The following is a 17,021-nucleotide window of genomic DNA, read 5'->3' as shown; positions in this document are numbered from 1 at the left end:
TACTTCCCCACCGGAGATCTGGCTGGGCTTTTCATGCATGCAGAAATACTGAACCCACATCACACCCGGGCAACTTGTAAACACAACAGAGGAAAAGTTATGTTCAATGGACAATCTGCAGGGGTAGAACAAATAACATATGTACGGTAAACATGTTGTCCCCAACGAATGATGTAGCGCCACTCCACGTGTGAATTAGTGACAATTACTCAAATGTATGAGCTGGAACGAGAAGCGCTTATTTGATCCATTATCAGTCTAGCTCTGTGTTTATTTGAAGGCAGTCCACGGTTTTGAGGTAGGCTGAAAAGTTACTGGAGCTTGTAGTGCTTATTTGATTTATTTCCAAGGATTTGCCAGTATTATTTGAAAACAGTCGACTGGCCAAAAAGGTGCGGTATGTATGTGGTGCTCTCTCCTCTTTACACCCTATTATGATGTTTTTAACGATAACAACCTATCGCTCTAGCTGCACCACCACAAGATGGATCAGCATCACCACCAAACTCCTAAACAATTTATATGGCAAGACGCATCATTCTTCTAAGTTTGTCCCAGTGGTGTCTGAGATAAAGCGTGTGACACACCAACGGATAGAAGCGTCCTCCCTAATGTCATCGGGGGGGGACAATAACAACGTGTTACAGTGGAAAAGACTGATTGACTTTGTGGGTCATCTGTGATCCACAAATACATTTCTAATGGAAATATGGTGGTAATAATAATAATTGGAGCTCTAGTGTTGTTATGACTTCAAATACACACACTTTAATATGGAGATCAAGTATTACTGGAGGGTTTTTTCAGTAGAGCTACATAGCAAGCAAACCTATCTTGAATAAATTAATTTTACATTTTTAATGAAAAATAGGCCTACGCAGGGCAACCTGACTAGTACAGCCCTCTGAAAAAGGTAAAGGTTATTCATCTTTCTGTTAAATAGAGATGCTTTTAAACCAACTTACATGACGAGAATTGTAAGAGACACATTTGTCAGTATAAACCCACTGAGAGTCAAATTTGGTTTTCTTTCTCCCCTCTGACGGAGGAGTGACAGGAGCTCAAATGAGATCCCATCTCTTCATGTCCTCTCTCTCTCTCTCTCTCTCTCTCTCTCTCTCTCTCTCTCTCTCTCTCTCTCTCTGACTCTCTCTCCTTTATACACATGCATATTCCAATCCACTTAGCTCATGCATGATTCAATCATCCCAGAGACTCTACTAGCTTCACACCGCCACAGTCACAACAACAATGACTAGGAAATACATATGCATGCTTGCAGTTGGGGTTAGAGTTGAACCTCAAATGAGCAGAAATGTAACAAGGCGATCTGTGTAGAGTCAAAAAAAAGTATGTATTGCATACATTTCTATACAAGACATGTAATTGCATAGTTTTAGTACTTTTTATTTGTCCAGATGTAGTAATGTTAAGAGACATACTGTGTTGAAGTTCTAGTAGGACTGGAAATGGTCCGCATTTGGAATGCTTGGACATGGATGGATGAGACTACAAAACCAATGTCCTGGCTCTCTGCAGTCACTAAAAATCCCTTGACGCTTAACACAAGAGTAAGGAAGTTATTAACCCCGGTGTCCTGGGTAAAAATCCTCTCCTGTGCCCTCACACTCATGGCTATCTAACCACCCTGTTGAAATTGGTACAAATGACTCTCTTGCCTTCCCATCTTTACTATATGACACCCAGGTGGGTGCTACACATTCGTGGAAGATAAAGATAGATGGTAGATGAGGATGAGACCTGGAGAAAAGTGCTATACTATGGTTAATGCAAATCATTATCATCATCATCATCATCATCATCATCATTATCGTTGTTGTCAGTGAAGCACTGAAGAATATCTAGGTTTCATTTATTTCCATAAAACAGGCCTTGAAGGTTGTGAACTGTGAATGCTCTGGTAAAACTCGGACTCAGAATGAGACTTGTGAAAGAGAATGTGAGAATCTATTGTACACTCACCGGCCACTTTATTAGGTACACCTGTTCAACTGCTCGGTAATGCAAATATCTCATCAGCCAATCACATGGCAGCAACTCCATGCATTTAGGCATGTAGACATGATCAAGACGACCTGCTGAAGTTCAAACCGAGCATCAGAATGGGGAAGAAAGGTGATTTAAGTGACTTTGAACGTGGCATGGTTGTTGGTGCCAGACGGGCTGATCTGAGTATTTCAGAAACTGCTGATCTACTGGGATTTTCACACACAACCATTTCTAGAGTTTACAGAGAATGGTCCGAAAAAGAGAAAATATCCAGTGAGCGGCAGTTCTCTGGGAGAAAATGCCTTGTTGATGCCAGAGGTCAGAGGAGAATGGCCAGACTGGTTCGAGATGATAGAAAGGCAACAATAACTCAACTAACCACTTGTTACAACCAAGGTATGCAGAAGACCATCTCTGAACGCACAACACGTCAAACCTTGAAGCAGATGGGCTACAAAAGGGGGTCCAACCCAGTACTATTATACTGCTCATATCACTATTATACTGCTCATATACTGCACTACCTGTATATACTGTTCACAGTGCTTTTTTGCACTTCTGGTTAGATGCTAACTGCATTTCGTTGTCTCTGTACTTGTACTCTGCACAATGACAATAAAGTTGAATCGAATCTAATCTAATCTACTAGCAAGGTGTACCTAATAAAGTGGCCGGTGAGTGTATAACTCATTCTCTGCTGCAACTCATTCTCTGCTATAATATTGAATAATAGAATATGTCTAGAGCTATAGTTTAAAGAAATGTTATTAACATTCCAAACACCATGAAATTCCAAAGGAGATTAAGACCCAAAAGGCGAGCCTATCCATTCCTGTTCACTTACTCAGCAGTGCTGGAGCAGATGGAGAGGTCCTACAGTGGCCGGTGTGTGTGTGTGTGTGTGTGTGTGCGTGCGTGCGTGCGTGCGTGCGTGCGTGTGTGTGTTTGAGAACACGGGGATAGGCAGGTGAAGGTGGAGAGGGGGAGGGTTGACAGGTCACAGAGGGACAGTTCACATTTAGAGAGCCCCCTGCTGCACTCTGCTCAACTTCAACACAGAGGAGTTAGCACGTCCATTAGTTCACCTAATTCCCCCCACCATCTGCTATGATTTCATATGCACCTCTGGAAAGAAAAACAGGTTCAGGACTTGAGGAATGAAGACTTGGAAAATATGAGAATTTGGTTAACGCAGTGAATGAATAATTCAGGAGATGTTTAGGCATGAATTTTACAAAGTAATAATATCTAGAGATAAAATGATTCTTATCTCTTATGAACACGTTGAAGCGACTACAGATGATTATAGGGAGATCATGAATAATTTGATTGAATACAGACTTATGGAGTTTCTTGCTGTATGATGTTGTATGGTGACCAACAAAGATGTGAATACATATTTTTCTCACCTTCGTATGCGATCTTAAACCCATGAGCGCTTACTGCAAAGTCACTGGTGAGCCGAAGTGAAAATATGGACCCAGTGCTTGTGACAGGAGCTGGGATCTGAAATCCTGTTAACCTGTTGGAAAAAGACAAAGAGACCTCTGTCATAAACATGTTTTACAGTGTGCAGTAGCCCTTCAATCCCACCATGCCACATTGAACACAGCCTGAGCACCTTTTCTATTGTTAGAGAGAGCTGTGGAAGTCAGCGGTTCCATTGTAAGAGGTCACATTTATACGTTCCCTTCAATTAGGTGCAGTGGAAACAAATCCATTTGTTTTCACGATGTTGTTAAGAAGATGTGTTGCTGACCATTCCTCAGTGCCAAATAGCAAAATTCAATCAACCATTTGAGCAGTGGGCCTAGAGTTAAAATAAGTGTGTATAGCACTGCCCACATTGGATTTACATCGTTTTCTTGTATTCTTACATGTTTGTTTTATAATGACCCATGTGAGTGATGCCTATAGGAAAACATGTGAAGAAAGCCCTCCTGACCTGAAAACTATTTATAGTAGCTTTACAGGCGCCAATCAACATGTACAGTACACTGGTAAGGCAATTGTGGGCCAGATCTGTCAGTTTTGTGGTGGCACATACTGTATGGCTCATGTTGTGTATTTGGTGTCTTGTGGTATCATCTCTTTGGAAAATATCCTAAAATAGAGGTAATCATTCTATAGCAGTCGGTATCTACATCTTTTACAGACTGATCTTAGAGGATTTGAAATCCAAGACCAACAGTAAACAGCTCAGTGAGTAGTCCCATCTACTGTTATTTCTCAGTACCAGCCAAAGGGTCCCCCTGCAATCACATTTGAGAGCAATATTTGGCATGAATCATATTTGATAACATGCTGTTTATTTTTTAGAAGCCCCCTTCCCTCCTCTGGATTGATGGATTCACAGGGGGGCTAATTACTGACAGTGCAGGATAGGCAGAAAAGGCAGAAAGCCGTCAGGGCCTGCAGTACAGGGGCGGTCCATCTGCCCCATGACGGGAGAAGAGTGCTGCAGTCACTGAGACTCAAGACTCAGAGAAGGATGTCATTATATAGCCACAAGTACAGAGTGAAGGATGTCATTCTATGTCAATAAGTACACATTGAAGGACAACGTTCTTATCTGTATATACAAGTATATAGAGAAGGATTATCATTATACACTCACCAAACACTTTCTTAGGAACACTATACTAATACTGGGTAGGGCCTCCCTTTGCTCTCAAAACAGCCTCAATTCTTCGTGGCATTGATTCCACAAGGTGTTGGAAACATTCCTTTGAGATTTTGGTCCATAATGACATGATTGCATCAGGCAATCCCTGCAGATTTTTCAGGAGCACTTTCAAACTCTGAATCTCCCATTCTACCACATCTCAAAGGTGTTCGATTGGTTTCAGATCCGGTGACTGGAAAGGCCACTGAAGAACACTGAACTCATTGTCATGTTCATGAAACCAGTTTGAGATGACTTTTGTTTTGTGACATGGTGCATTATCATGCTGGAAGTAGCCATTAGAAGATGGGTAAATTGTGGCCATGAAGGGATGCACATGGTCAGCAACAATACTCTTGATTGATGATTGAGTGTGCCAAGAAAACATTCCTCACACCATTACACCATCTCCACCATGAGAAGGTGTACAGGTGTTCCTAATGAAGTACTCAGTGAGTGTATATCTACAAGTGCACAAAGACGCATATCAATCAAGAGCACTGTACTGAACATCCTATAAAAGTTACATATACTGTATATTGCCTGAACAAAGTCCAACCCCTCAAATATCTCTCATATTACTTTTCATCTACCTCTTCTTGTTAGTTAGTATTCATCTGGGTAAACATGGAGCACTTCCAGCCATCAGTGTCAAGTAGAAAACTATGAGAGGTTTTTAAATGAATTGCTAAATGTTGGTGTGCAATGGACAAGAACAAATTAGGGAGCTTGGGACCTGATCTTCAGCTTGAATGGCTATTAAGAGTGGCATGGGGCCACAGACCTCTGGAAAACTGTTTTGATTCCACCTCTGCTCTACAGAGAGACTATTAAGGGACTTATACTGACCAACACTTCAGCTGATTAATTTTGACCTAAAAGTATCGCTCTGGGCACTATATCACACAGCCAAAATAGGATACCGTACATCCATGAATTACTCAAAACTATGCCAAAACACTCAGTTTAGCTGAATATGATCTATGTCTTCAGGCATCAGTAAAATGGGTACAACTATTTGCCCTATCTTTATTCAAGAGTGTATCCTAGCACAATAAAGCCATAATGTGAGAGTAAGTAAAAAGCCTGAATGTCTGAAGCGTTATGGCGCCTAGTTTATGGCCCAGCACCAGAATCACTATCAGGGAGGCCTGCTGATTGCCTAGACAGATGCACCGCTTCCAAACACCTGAACACACTACATCAGCCGGAAAGAACCTGTCACATATCCCCCATCTGATTAGTGACTCACATAGGCCTCCAATGCCCCTCTCTACCTCAAATCTCTCTTTCTCTCTCTCTCTCTCCTCTCTCCACCTCTCTCCTCTCTCTCTCCTCTCTCCACCTCTCTCTCTCTCTATTCTCTCCACCTCTCTCTCTCTACCCCTTTCTCTCTCTCTCTCTCTCTCTCTCTCTCTCTCTCTACCCCTCTCTCTCTCTCTCTCTCTCTCTCTCTCTCTCTCTCTCTCTCTCTCTCTCTCTCTCTCTCTCTCTCTCTCTCTCTCTCTCGATTGTTTGGTAGACTTGTAATACCTCTCGGGTGGGAGGGGTACAGGAGCAGAACAAGAGCAGAATGTGTACCAGGCACCAAACTTTCTCTTGGTTATCATGGATGGAACCTAATTTATATTGTTTATTTAGTCTGAATGTTAGATATTCCACTTCCTCTTTTTCATAGATTTAAATTGGAACAAAATAACCACATGCCCACTATGCCAAAGCAGATAATTGGCTTCCTCACACATTTTTGTTCCTCTATACAAAGCAACACCAGCGCATGATTAATAGACATTATGTTATTGTGACATATCATGAAATATTACGCTGGCTAGACTGTGATATTTAGTTATAACCATTATAGGTAAAATAACCCTATCAATTAATTCAATTCTCAAATGTTCCTGCCAAAATAATTGACTTGCTTTGACAAATATACCAGCTCTCTAGAAAGAAATGCAATTTAAGAGCTGAAACGGCCAGACAGATAATTAAAAGTTAATATCCCCATGTAAAACAAATGTAGGCACATTTATTTAATCCTTACAGTACATATCATATAGGCTATTTACAGAGCAACTATTTCAAAAGATAGTTATGGAAAAGCTACTAATGAATACCTTAAGTACCAGTCTGGGGTCATTTTGAGCACTTTGCTTCTAGGAAGTCCACTGTATTGAATTTGCATTACATAATCCTGCAAACAGTGATTACATGCATTTGCATTTGCAACCATGCAGATTAATGTTATGTATCACTATCTGCTCTGCTGCAGTATGGTTGCAGTACAGTAACATGGGAGGAGAACATAAGTTAGTTGACATGACGATCGATATTAGATTGGATGGATGAAGGACTGTAGTGTATCACTGGATCCTTCCTCCTCTCTCGCTGCTTCATATCAAGCACTATAAGGAGTGCTTCTGCCAACCACTTTGAAACACTGGGGGGATTTACTCTAGCATAGCTCCCACTCTCACAGCCCAGCCCAGCCCAGTCTACATAACTACAGCAAAGAGAATACAGAGATCAATAGAACCAAGACACTAATCAGGTTCAACACGGACAACGTTTTTTCTTTTTGGTTAAAAAATGTATTGTGGCTCTTGTCGTAGTCCGCCAGGAACATCTGACTTAATTAATCAAGAGGCAATGAGGTTTATTTAATCTCTATCATGATCTTTATTTCTAAATCAGGTCTTAGAAAAGGAAAGGAAAGCCAGGTATTCAGAAGTTGAATCTTACTTTTTATTCTATCTGAAGTTTGTTCTACCTGACCGCATAAAATGTAAAACGCACAGCAGGGTAATAATTTCAGGTACAGTAACTAGGCAACCACATGGAATATGCATGTTTGTGAAACAGACGTGAAGTTGCTGCAAACAGTAGCCTTGCTAATTCGAGTTGCTTCAATCAAGTCTCGAACTTCAGCGACCTCTGACTTGCCAAGACATGTGACCATCTCTGGGTGGCAGGTAGGGTTATATGAACTTGAGGAGTGAGTTTACCATCTCAACTCAGTTACACTCACCCCTCTAAACTCACAATACCACAGCAAGCCAACTGCGTATCCAGGTCACAGCCGGAATTCAAGTTGTTCTGACTTGCCAAGACAAGTGACCGTCTCCTCAAATACCCGATGTTAACCAACTACGCTACCGAAAAACTAGCAATTCGACAACTTGAGGAGTGAATTTTCCATGTCAACTCGGTTACATTTGGAATGAAAATGTAACATTTTTGAGAAAGTAAAGCAAAATTTGATGCTTTTTCAGTAGGTTTTGTTTTGGGAATTATTTTGTCAATTGCAAGTGCTGTCGGCATACTGTTGCAGGAGTTTTATGCCCCAGAGGCACAGCAAAGGCTTCTGTCATGTAATTATAATTTTCTGGCACATACAGATAGTCCAGCATTGTGATGAAATCCTTCATGTCTAAAAACAGACTAAATAAAAAAGAACAATGTTGCTATTTACAAACTAGAGGCTGGATCTAGAATAATCCATAAAAAGTAGACAATTTCTTTTGTCACTTAGAATTAGTCTTGCTTCTCCCTGTCTTTCTCAATAGGCGGATTAGTCCCATGCAAATGCAGACATCTCAGCATGTTGTTGTCATTTACACATAAAATTAAACCCATATGATCCCCTGACATTGTTTATCCACAGAACTGGGTCTCAGATAAACAAATTAATCAACATTTAGTATGCATCTTGAAATAGTCATCATGTGATTTGTTCAACTGACTTTAGCATTTTTTCTACTGTCTGTACACCTCTAACATTCTATCATAAACCCAGTCATAACAATGCTAGCATGACTGAGGACCGGGTCATTAAGTGTTTTGCACTAGGTGCAAATTGCACCTGTTTTTCCAAAGGACATTATACTGTAGAACAAAGAGCAAAACATATATTTTTTTAAATAATGTTCACTTCTGTTTTTGGTGTCTTATCTCGCATTGAAAAAAACATCTGCAATTTTGCTACCTGCTAGGAAGCCTTGTGGAGTATTAGGCCATTTAAAATTGTACAGGATGCTAAGTGCAATTGTTAATCTCTTGAATATTTCATTTGCCTTTGGCTCTGCTCTTCCCTGAATATGCCTTGTCATTATGATCTAACTGACCTCATTGATGAGGTAAAGTTCCTAGTTTGGAAAGCCTGGTGAAATCATTTGCAGAAAGTAGCCACAAAGGGGTGGAAACCCGTTTGAAATCAATTGTCAAACCAATCAAATACCTAATGCCTTCATCGGCTAGATTTTGTGTATAATACTCTTATACTTCTGGCGAATTTCTGTTTAAAAAAAATCCTTCAAGGTTTCTTCCATCTTCTTCATTGTTGCTAGCTAGGATAGGCAACAACTCTCTGTAAAATAGTCCTACCCCGTCAGAATAAGATGACACATACAGTAATAACAAGCAATCATCTATGGCAAAGTCTATGAGCATGTGGGGGAGAGTTCTTGGAATGTAACAACCAATGCATTTGCTAAATTGTCCTCACAACACTCCGTTCAATTCAAGCCAGATCGGCTAATCTAAAATTCTCCAGACCTCCAAAGGAGGCGTGAGAACAACGTGATTTGGAAATATGGCTACGCAAGACTAAGGGGCTAACCTGTGTCTCGTTTCATAGAATTCAAGCTATGCAAATTAGAGAGATGAGACCACTCTGCCCACACATACCTCAGAGAGCATGCTTGTGAATCCAAGTGGCTAATCGGACACTCTGCAGTCCTTTTTAAAGCCTCTGTCTGGTTCTGCAGCCTGTGTGTGTGCGTGCCCAGAGATCTCCCCAGTTTGGACTATAAATCTTCTAACGATACAATCCCTGCACGCAACTGTTTACTGCTTGTCACCACACTGACAAAAACAAGCCATGCATTGTAGTGACTACATAAAAGATGAACTTAGGCCCCATTGAAGCTTTCCCCCCACCTTCATCCTCCCCTCCAGTCATCTACCCTTCAAACACATTCTTCAAGGCATTGCAGGGCAGATTCTTACCTTGTCCGGAAGTTTGCCGGATGTGGGTGCCCATCATACAAAGATAAAAAGTCATACTCCTCTTCCACCGCGAAAGATTGAAAAACTATATGAATCCTGTTCCTCTCTTCTGCTACGATCACCCAGGTACAGTTAGCTCCATTGGGATATCCATATGGAAAACCTGGACTCTCTATGGTTCCATTCTTCCCCTTTAACGTGCCTCCACAAGTATGGATGAAACCTGGAAAGGGAAAAAATAAATATTCAGGTACCTAATGATCACACTTGTATCCAGTAGAGAGGCAGTCTATTGCAGTGTTTCCTCCAATTCCATTTAGTACAAACACTTTGAGACAAATACTCTACACAGAGTCTGGTATATACAGTAAATTGGTGCCACCAGCTCTGTGTACAGTCCCCAGCCCACTCAAGGTTTTGTTTCTAATAAGCAGTGGTCTTTGCACCTCCGTCTGTAGACTTGCTGAAAATCAATACCCTTGACACATAGGGCCAGGCACTTACCACTGTTGTCAAACTACAATACTCTGATTACTTGGGTTACAGCGTTATGGTGTAAATCCAAATGAGCAAGTGCCACATCCTTTAATGAGGAGATTTTCACTACACGCAACGTGCAAAGCGGTGCTATTTTATTTAAGGCGACTCTGCAAATTGTCTTGTAATGAAAAGCAAACCTAATTAAGATGCATGGTTGATCCCCTCCACTTCCCTCAAGGAGTAATTAGCTTTTCCAACTGAGTAGGTAAAGGATGTTTGTGCATTGTGTTGACCATAAGCACTCATAACAGTATATAGACAGAGTAGAACATCAAGCCTGCAAGACTCATGGACACACAAGTTTTGTTATGTCTTTGCTGAATATTCGTCGTTATGTAATCTGATTTTATGAATGACGAACTTCCTCACCTCACCTCATTCAAACCTGCTACTGAGAACATTAACAGAGTTTAATGAAAAACAAATAGGCCAAGGTTAAATTGAAAAGTTTAAATTTGTGACGCAAGTTGAATATATTCAGTGGTATTAGATGATGCTCACAGCCAAGTTCCTCCCTCTCTCTCTATGCTCTCTCTTTCTCTCTCTCTCTCATTCTCTCTCTCCCCTCCCTCTATCTCTCAGTAAGCTATCTATTATGAATAAGAATTTGAATCAGGATTCTTTTCTATGCAGTGAATTAAACAAGCTTGTAATATGTTAAGCACTGACATTTCGAAAAAAAGCTGTGTATCTATAAAAAGACATTGTAAACATTCATCTTGTTGCTTTGACTTCAAAGGAAAACACATGAACAAGCACTCTCCATCCTACAGAGGAGAGGACATGCATAAAAATCCATTTAGCTTCCATTTAGTTTCATCATATGTGTTCATTTGTTTTTTCAATGCCATTGCAGCCAGGGCTGCTTATTCCATCCTCAAATAAACTCGATTACACCCATGCGCTCTCTAGGGTGACCACACACACAATGATGGTTCCACGCCACAACAGCCTCCTCCATAAATTGCAATGAGAATCTGCATTAGCACCATGCTGTGATTGCACAGTGAAGAAAATGGGTCAGAAATGGGAATCAGTATCACAACACATAGATCTCATTCAAATAGAAGGCATGGCGGCGATGAGTCCCAGCTGCTCCTCCTCAAGTAGTTACATTTACTCTTGGCCTTCGCACTCGCAGCTTTCACTCTCATAACTGATTATTAGATTTATCCTCCATACAGGCAGGAGGGCTCATGGTTTCTGTCTTCCATCTGGATAACCTAACCTGTGTCTGTGGTCTAGGGAGAAGGACATCGTGGGGGATTTACAGGACATGATGTGATATAAACAGTTGGAAAATTCTCTTAAACCCTCTCTATTGAGGGTGTTTTGTGGAGACCCCATGAAGAGTAGATATTGCCAAAAGATGGCATGTGTAAAATAAACACCACCTCTAATTCCAAGAATTTAATTAATTTTTTACACATTGAGCAGCCCACATATGTTCTTCAAATGGTTTACAAATGGATGAAATGCCATTGGTTTCATGAAGTATAGAAGTTAACAACTGCATGCTTCTGCTAAACATCACACATATTTACTCAACTATGCACTTTAATCCCCATTTATTTGTCATTGGAGATGTAATATTTTCGCTTTGAAATTACTAAAAAATTAATGGTAGACTTAATGCTTGACTATGATCTCTTTGGATCGTATTTCATCATTGTTCATGTTGGCCTATCACAAACACAAAGAGCATAATATTGATCTTGGCAATCAAAGTGAGAATGTAAAAAGTGAGAGTGACTTCCAACGGAATGGGCCGCGGCCTTGATGGTGCGCGTCACGTGGTCCGCAAGAAGGTGAAGCTTCATCATCTTATCGCTTAGACACCTGCTCCCGGGTCCTTGGCCTCGGAGATGTTGCGCACCATTTCTGCTAGGTAGACCAACAGAACTGCGTTAGCATTCACCTCACGCCTGCGCTGCAGTGGTAGATCACAGAAGGGAGGTCGCCCTGCAGGGTGATCCCATCTACTGTAGCCTCGTCCTCTTGGGCGGTGGCAAGGCCCCAGGGAGCTCAAGTTTGAACTTAGAGGTGGGTCTGTGGACAGCTATCAGGAAGGACATGTCCGCATGGTAAAATCACCTCATCCTTCACCTCCCATGCCGCCATAGTGGGCTGGGCAGAAAGGAGGGAGTCCAGGTCAGTGCCATCTTCTCCATCCCCATCGGAGAACTCCACGTTGGAGGTGTAACCCTATATCTTGCTAGCCTCACTGTCGGCCTCATTCAACTCCTCGCGAGCCTTGCATGAGCCGGGGCTGAATGGAGGTTCAGCAATGGTGGAAGAGTGGAAGGGTCATTCTCCAGTAGAGAGCTGTGGCGCGCTGCAGCGATGACACTCTCCACGTACCTACCATTTGAAACTGCTCAGCCCATAGCTAGCAGTATGCGTTGTTAAGAACGGCAGTCTGTGCATGAGTTCATCCAAGGCACAGGGGGCAGTCTTTGTGAGAGACCGCCTTCCACAAAGCACGACCACATCCATTCGGGTAGGCTCTGGTGAACACAGTGTTAACTAAGGGTAATTATTGAGTTGACCCACCCACTACAGCTGTAGCAGGGGCCACAACCAAAATGAGTAAAATCTCCCTTGAGAGAAAGCACTTGCCCACACATCAAAGTAGTATTGCAATGAAGCTTCAACGATCAGATTAGCCAGAGGCTCAAGTTGTTTAATAAAGATGAATGCGCGAGCTAGCCAACCGTCCTCGTGGCGCACACTGGGGACCTAGCTTGCATTACACAAGGTAACCAGTTGGGAATTATGTCAAACTAGTAATGGCTCAAGTAGTCTGAGAACTTGAGAACAGAGAACATGAACTAGCCAACCTTCCTGCGAACAGGGTGCTAATATTCCTCGCACAAGGTGAGAAAAAAAGTGCTTTGTCCAAGGAATCAAGTGGTCCGAAAACCACAAATCACTCAAGCTAGCAACCATCCAAGTGCTAGCCGTAACCTACACAAGGGACTTAGCAAGTCTGAGGAATTATCGTCAAGCTAGCAGAGGTTCAAACAATTCAAAAGAATTGCGAACGCAAAATTTAGCTGCTGACCTTCTCACGTTAGCGTGCTAGGTGAAGACTGTCAAACTTGGCTTACCAAATTCGTTGATATTCTTCTTTGAAAGTCGAGCTGAACCGCATGATTCAAGTATAGACAACCTAACAACCCATGAGAATCATAGAATTCTATTGGGGTTTTTGTACGTTTTTTCCCCTCTGCTTTTATTTTGTTGAAACATTGTGTGATTTTGTCTTTCTAGATGTTTATTTTATCTTATTCCCTGTTGCCATGTACCTTGTTCCTACAGGGCTCTTCTGTAAAAGAGAATCAGTAAGATCTCCCTGTATAAATAAAGGATAACAATTCTCAGTAGAACAGTTAAGTTGTAGCTAGCTACGAAAACACAGTACAGTATGTTTCAGACAATCAACGAGTGAAAAGTGGAAAGGATAAAATAGACATACTTGCTAGGTCCTATATATAGGACAGGCTTGATTGTATATGGGTCCCTTAGTGAAGGGTCGAACCGTGTCGACTGAAAAAGAACGTGTATTGATCTGCACCTGACCTTAAAGGTGAGTCAGCCAATGGAGAGATATCCATCAGTCTGTCTGATTTAAGTAGCGAATAGAGCCCTTGTGAAGCAAACCTAAGGTCAAACTAATGCCCTCCAACAGGATTTCTGCTTCTCTATGTTGTTGTTTTTATAGTTGTTTTTTCATGTAAAAGTGTAACAAAGCTCCGAAACACAAACATGAGGGAATGGTGTAGTGCCCCTGAGTCATATTGATTGCAGTTAGACAGGTAATCTCAAGAAGGATAAGTGTGGCTCTATGAATTCAATTCAGATAATCCACCATCCAAAAACAAAGAAACTGTCAAAAATTGAACAATACTGAAGATGTTTCTGTGCACTGGGTTTCCAAAAAACACTCTCAAACACTCTCAACACATCTCATTGTTGCATGTCTTTTGTCATCAGCTCAGGTGTGTTTGATCTTAAATCTTACGGGTCCAATATCTTATCAAATCTGTGCGGTGCAGTACTTAGCTAGGTTTTATATTTAGAAGCCATTTCAAAACCTCCAAGCTCTCAGATGTATGACAGGCGTTATTCTGAACACAAGTAATAAAACGTGAAGAAATACATGAGGGAAGAAAAATCCATCAGGACCATCATAAGGCACACAACAATGATGACTGAGATGGTGAATTAGACAGTAACCTTAACCCCCATAGAGAGGCATTCTCTCTGCATGACTGTGCAGCTACACTTTTGGCCAAAAATCTAAATTGACAGTATTTCCACATCAGAGTCTCTACTACACCATGCAAACGGAAAAATTATGCTCTCCAGAATGTACATTATCAGACGAGAACATTTCTGTAAGTGTTATTTATTTATTTATTTATTTATTTCATTTTTGTGTGACATACTGTGGCAATTTAGAGAAGGGTTCTACAGTACTACATTCTATTTGGAAGTCTGAAAAATCCTCCCAGTGATCAGGAGGAATACTAAAACCCATGCACACCTCTATTGTACAAGAAATTAATGCAGAGGTTTGGAGTTTTGGTGGTCTAGTGTGTGAATTAATGTTCAATGCAGCACTGCTGCCACATGCTTAATGGAATTCTTGTTTGGACAGCATTCTACTGAATGAACAACATTACTGGAACTGAATTAAGGCAGAATACAGAAAGTAAACAGACAAACCAGCCCTGCAAATGAAACACCACAGTCCAAATAAGCAGCATGTACCCTCACAATGAGATGATTATTTAATCAATGATCCATCCGTTTAGGAAACAGCAGCAGCCTAAATTGTTATGTGGAATTTGTGGTACAAATGCGCTTCATCAGTATGGGAATGAACTATTTTTGCACACACTTGTCCAAAACAACAACTGATTGTTTGCTCTCGTTCAGCAGTTTCCATGTAAATATGTCTTTATGTAATATTGTACATTCAATTAGTGCTTTGGGAATATATCTGCTAATATGAGATTTAGATGAGATTAGATTAGATATATTAGATTATATTAGAATATACATGATGATCTCAGACTATATCTAGTGGTTTGTTTATACTGTAGGTATCTCACCTACAATAATTGCATTCCTACATGTGATTTCTTGAGACTATACCATTTTTTTTCAAACTGAGTATGCTGAAAAGCCATAACCAAGAATACCAGTGTGGTGGCATACCTAATCCAACAGAAAACTTGACCTGAGGTGTGGTGGCCCACCCTACATAAGCAGCTTTGACTGGTGAACCAGAGTCATATATTAGTAATATATGAGCCATACATTAGAAATACATTAGTAATAATAAAATCTTATATGATAAATATATGCCATATGTGTGCCATATATATGAAATATATACCTTTAAAAGGAACTAAGTGAAGGAATGCGTTGGGAGAAGGTACGGGATAGATGTGCACTGCCAGACCGGTGCCACTGCTGAGATCAAGAACCCATGGGGCTGGATAATGCCCTCATTCCCTGCAGATAGTGTATAATTACACAGACAAATTGTAATCCTGATTAGCCCCAACAGCCCTAGTTTACATAATCACATTCAGCAGGAGTCTTCATCAAGCTACTGCCTAGATTACCATCGACCTGATTACCTGCAATTACTTGTTGGTGCTCAGTCACCAACTTTCATTTTGCGTCAAGCTCCCATGGCATAAGTCCAAGGTCTCACCACAGAGGATTCTGATACACTGTGGAATAATACTATGGGTGGCCTGGACTTGTGACAGTATCTTCTTGGATGATCTTTAGCCTTGAGAAAGTTCCAGTGAAGGGGAAGCAGCAATGCATGGCCAGCATTGCATTAAGTGTCAATACAGGAACAAGGGGTGTTTCATGTCTCCTCAATCCATTCTGAGAGAGCAGAGCAGAGCTCCCACCTCCTGGAGCCTAATAGGGAGCGGAGCTATGAGAATTGGCTGTGCCCTGCAGGTTTGACATTGCCACAATGTGGGTGGTGATGAAACAGCAGTGTACCCGACTCATTCTTGGGTGCAACACATCTCATCCACTCCCATTAGATTAGGCATGAAAATGATTGAGTTGGGAAAAATCCACATCCAAAACCTGATATATGCATAGCCACACATACCAATGAATCAGAACACATCAGAACATGAATCAGAATTAGAATTGTGAGCATCCAAGTGTGATGTGAAAAGACATTTGTGATTTTACATATTGTATGGATAATGTTTAGTAAACCTAAACAGAAATAATGTAGAGTTATGTGTATTTGGTTAAAAGTGTCAAACACACACACACACACACACACACACACACACACACACACACACACACACACACACACTAAGGGGTGACTGCTGTCATTATTACTAATGTAGTCTACATACACTGTTGTAACGAGCATACCGACAAGATGTGATGTCATTCAAGATGTGATGTCATTCCATAATATTTGCGGGTGTATGCGCAACAATTAGTTCTGGTGATTAGTTTAGTGAATACAATGAGCCAGACTAACGGAATCTCATGGCCTATGAAATTAGGGTAGCCTATTACTTCAATAAGATTGTCGAGTGAGTCCTGGTTATGTTTTTCGGGGCTTCAATAAAAGAGGGAACCGCAGACCTTTTGAACTGTATATCACCAGAAAACACCATATGACATTGCATCAACCACAAGACAATCCCCTAAATAACCTGGATAGTCTTAGATATATCTTTGGGAATATAGCAATAAATCAGTCACTTATTTGATAACCCACTATATAGGCGAT

At 41.0% G+C, this 17,021-nt stretch overlaps 1 protein-coding gene across 1 annotated transcript in view; it reads right to left on the bottom strand.

Annotated features, from left to right (window-relative positions):
- LOC310810515 (CUB and sushi domain-containing protein 3-like) overlaps positions 1–17,021 on the bottom strand; it is a gene marked incomplete at both ends in the record, with an annotated part of 91,006 nt that overhangs the window by 73,279 nt on the left and 706 nt on the right. Inside the window, 2 exons of the mRNA XM_083678305.1 lie at positions 3,420–3,532; positions 9,683–9,905. Coding sequence (XP_083534431.1) covers positions 3,420–3,532; positions 9,683–9,905 — 336 coding nt within the window. The remainder of the gene's footprint in view (positions 1–3,419; positions 3,533–9,682; positions 9,906–17,021) is intronic.

Source organism: Argentina silus (assembly GCF_951799395.1).
Source record: "Argentina silus genome assembly, chromosome: 10".
In the NCBI taxonomy this organism is placed as follows: domain Eukaryota; kingdom Metazoa; phylum Chordata; class Actinopteri; order Argentiniformes; family Argentinidae; genus Argentina; species Argentina silus.
The sequence above is the reverse complement of the archived record's forward strand: the minus strand, read 5'-3'. Positions and strand labels throughout refer to the sequence as shown.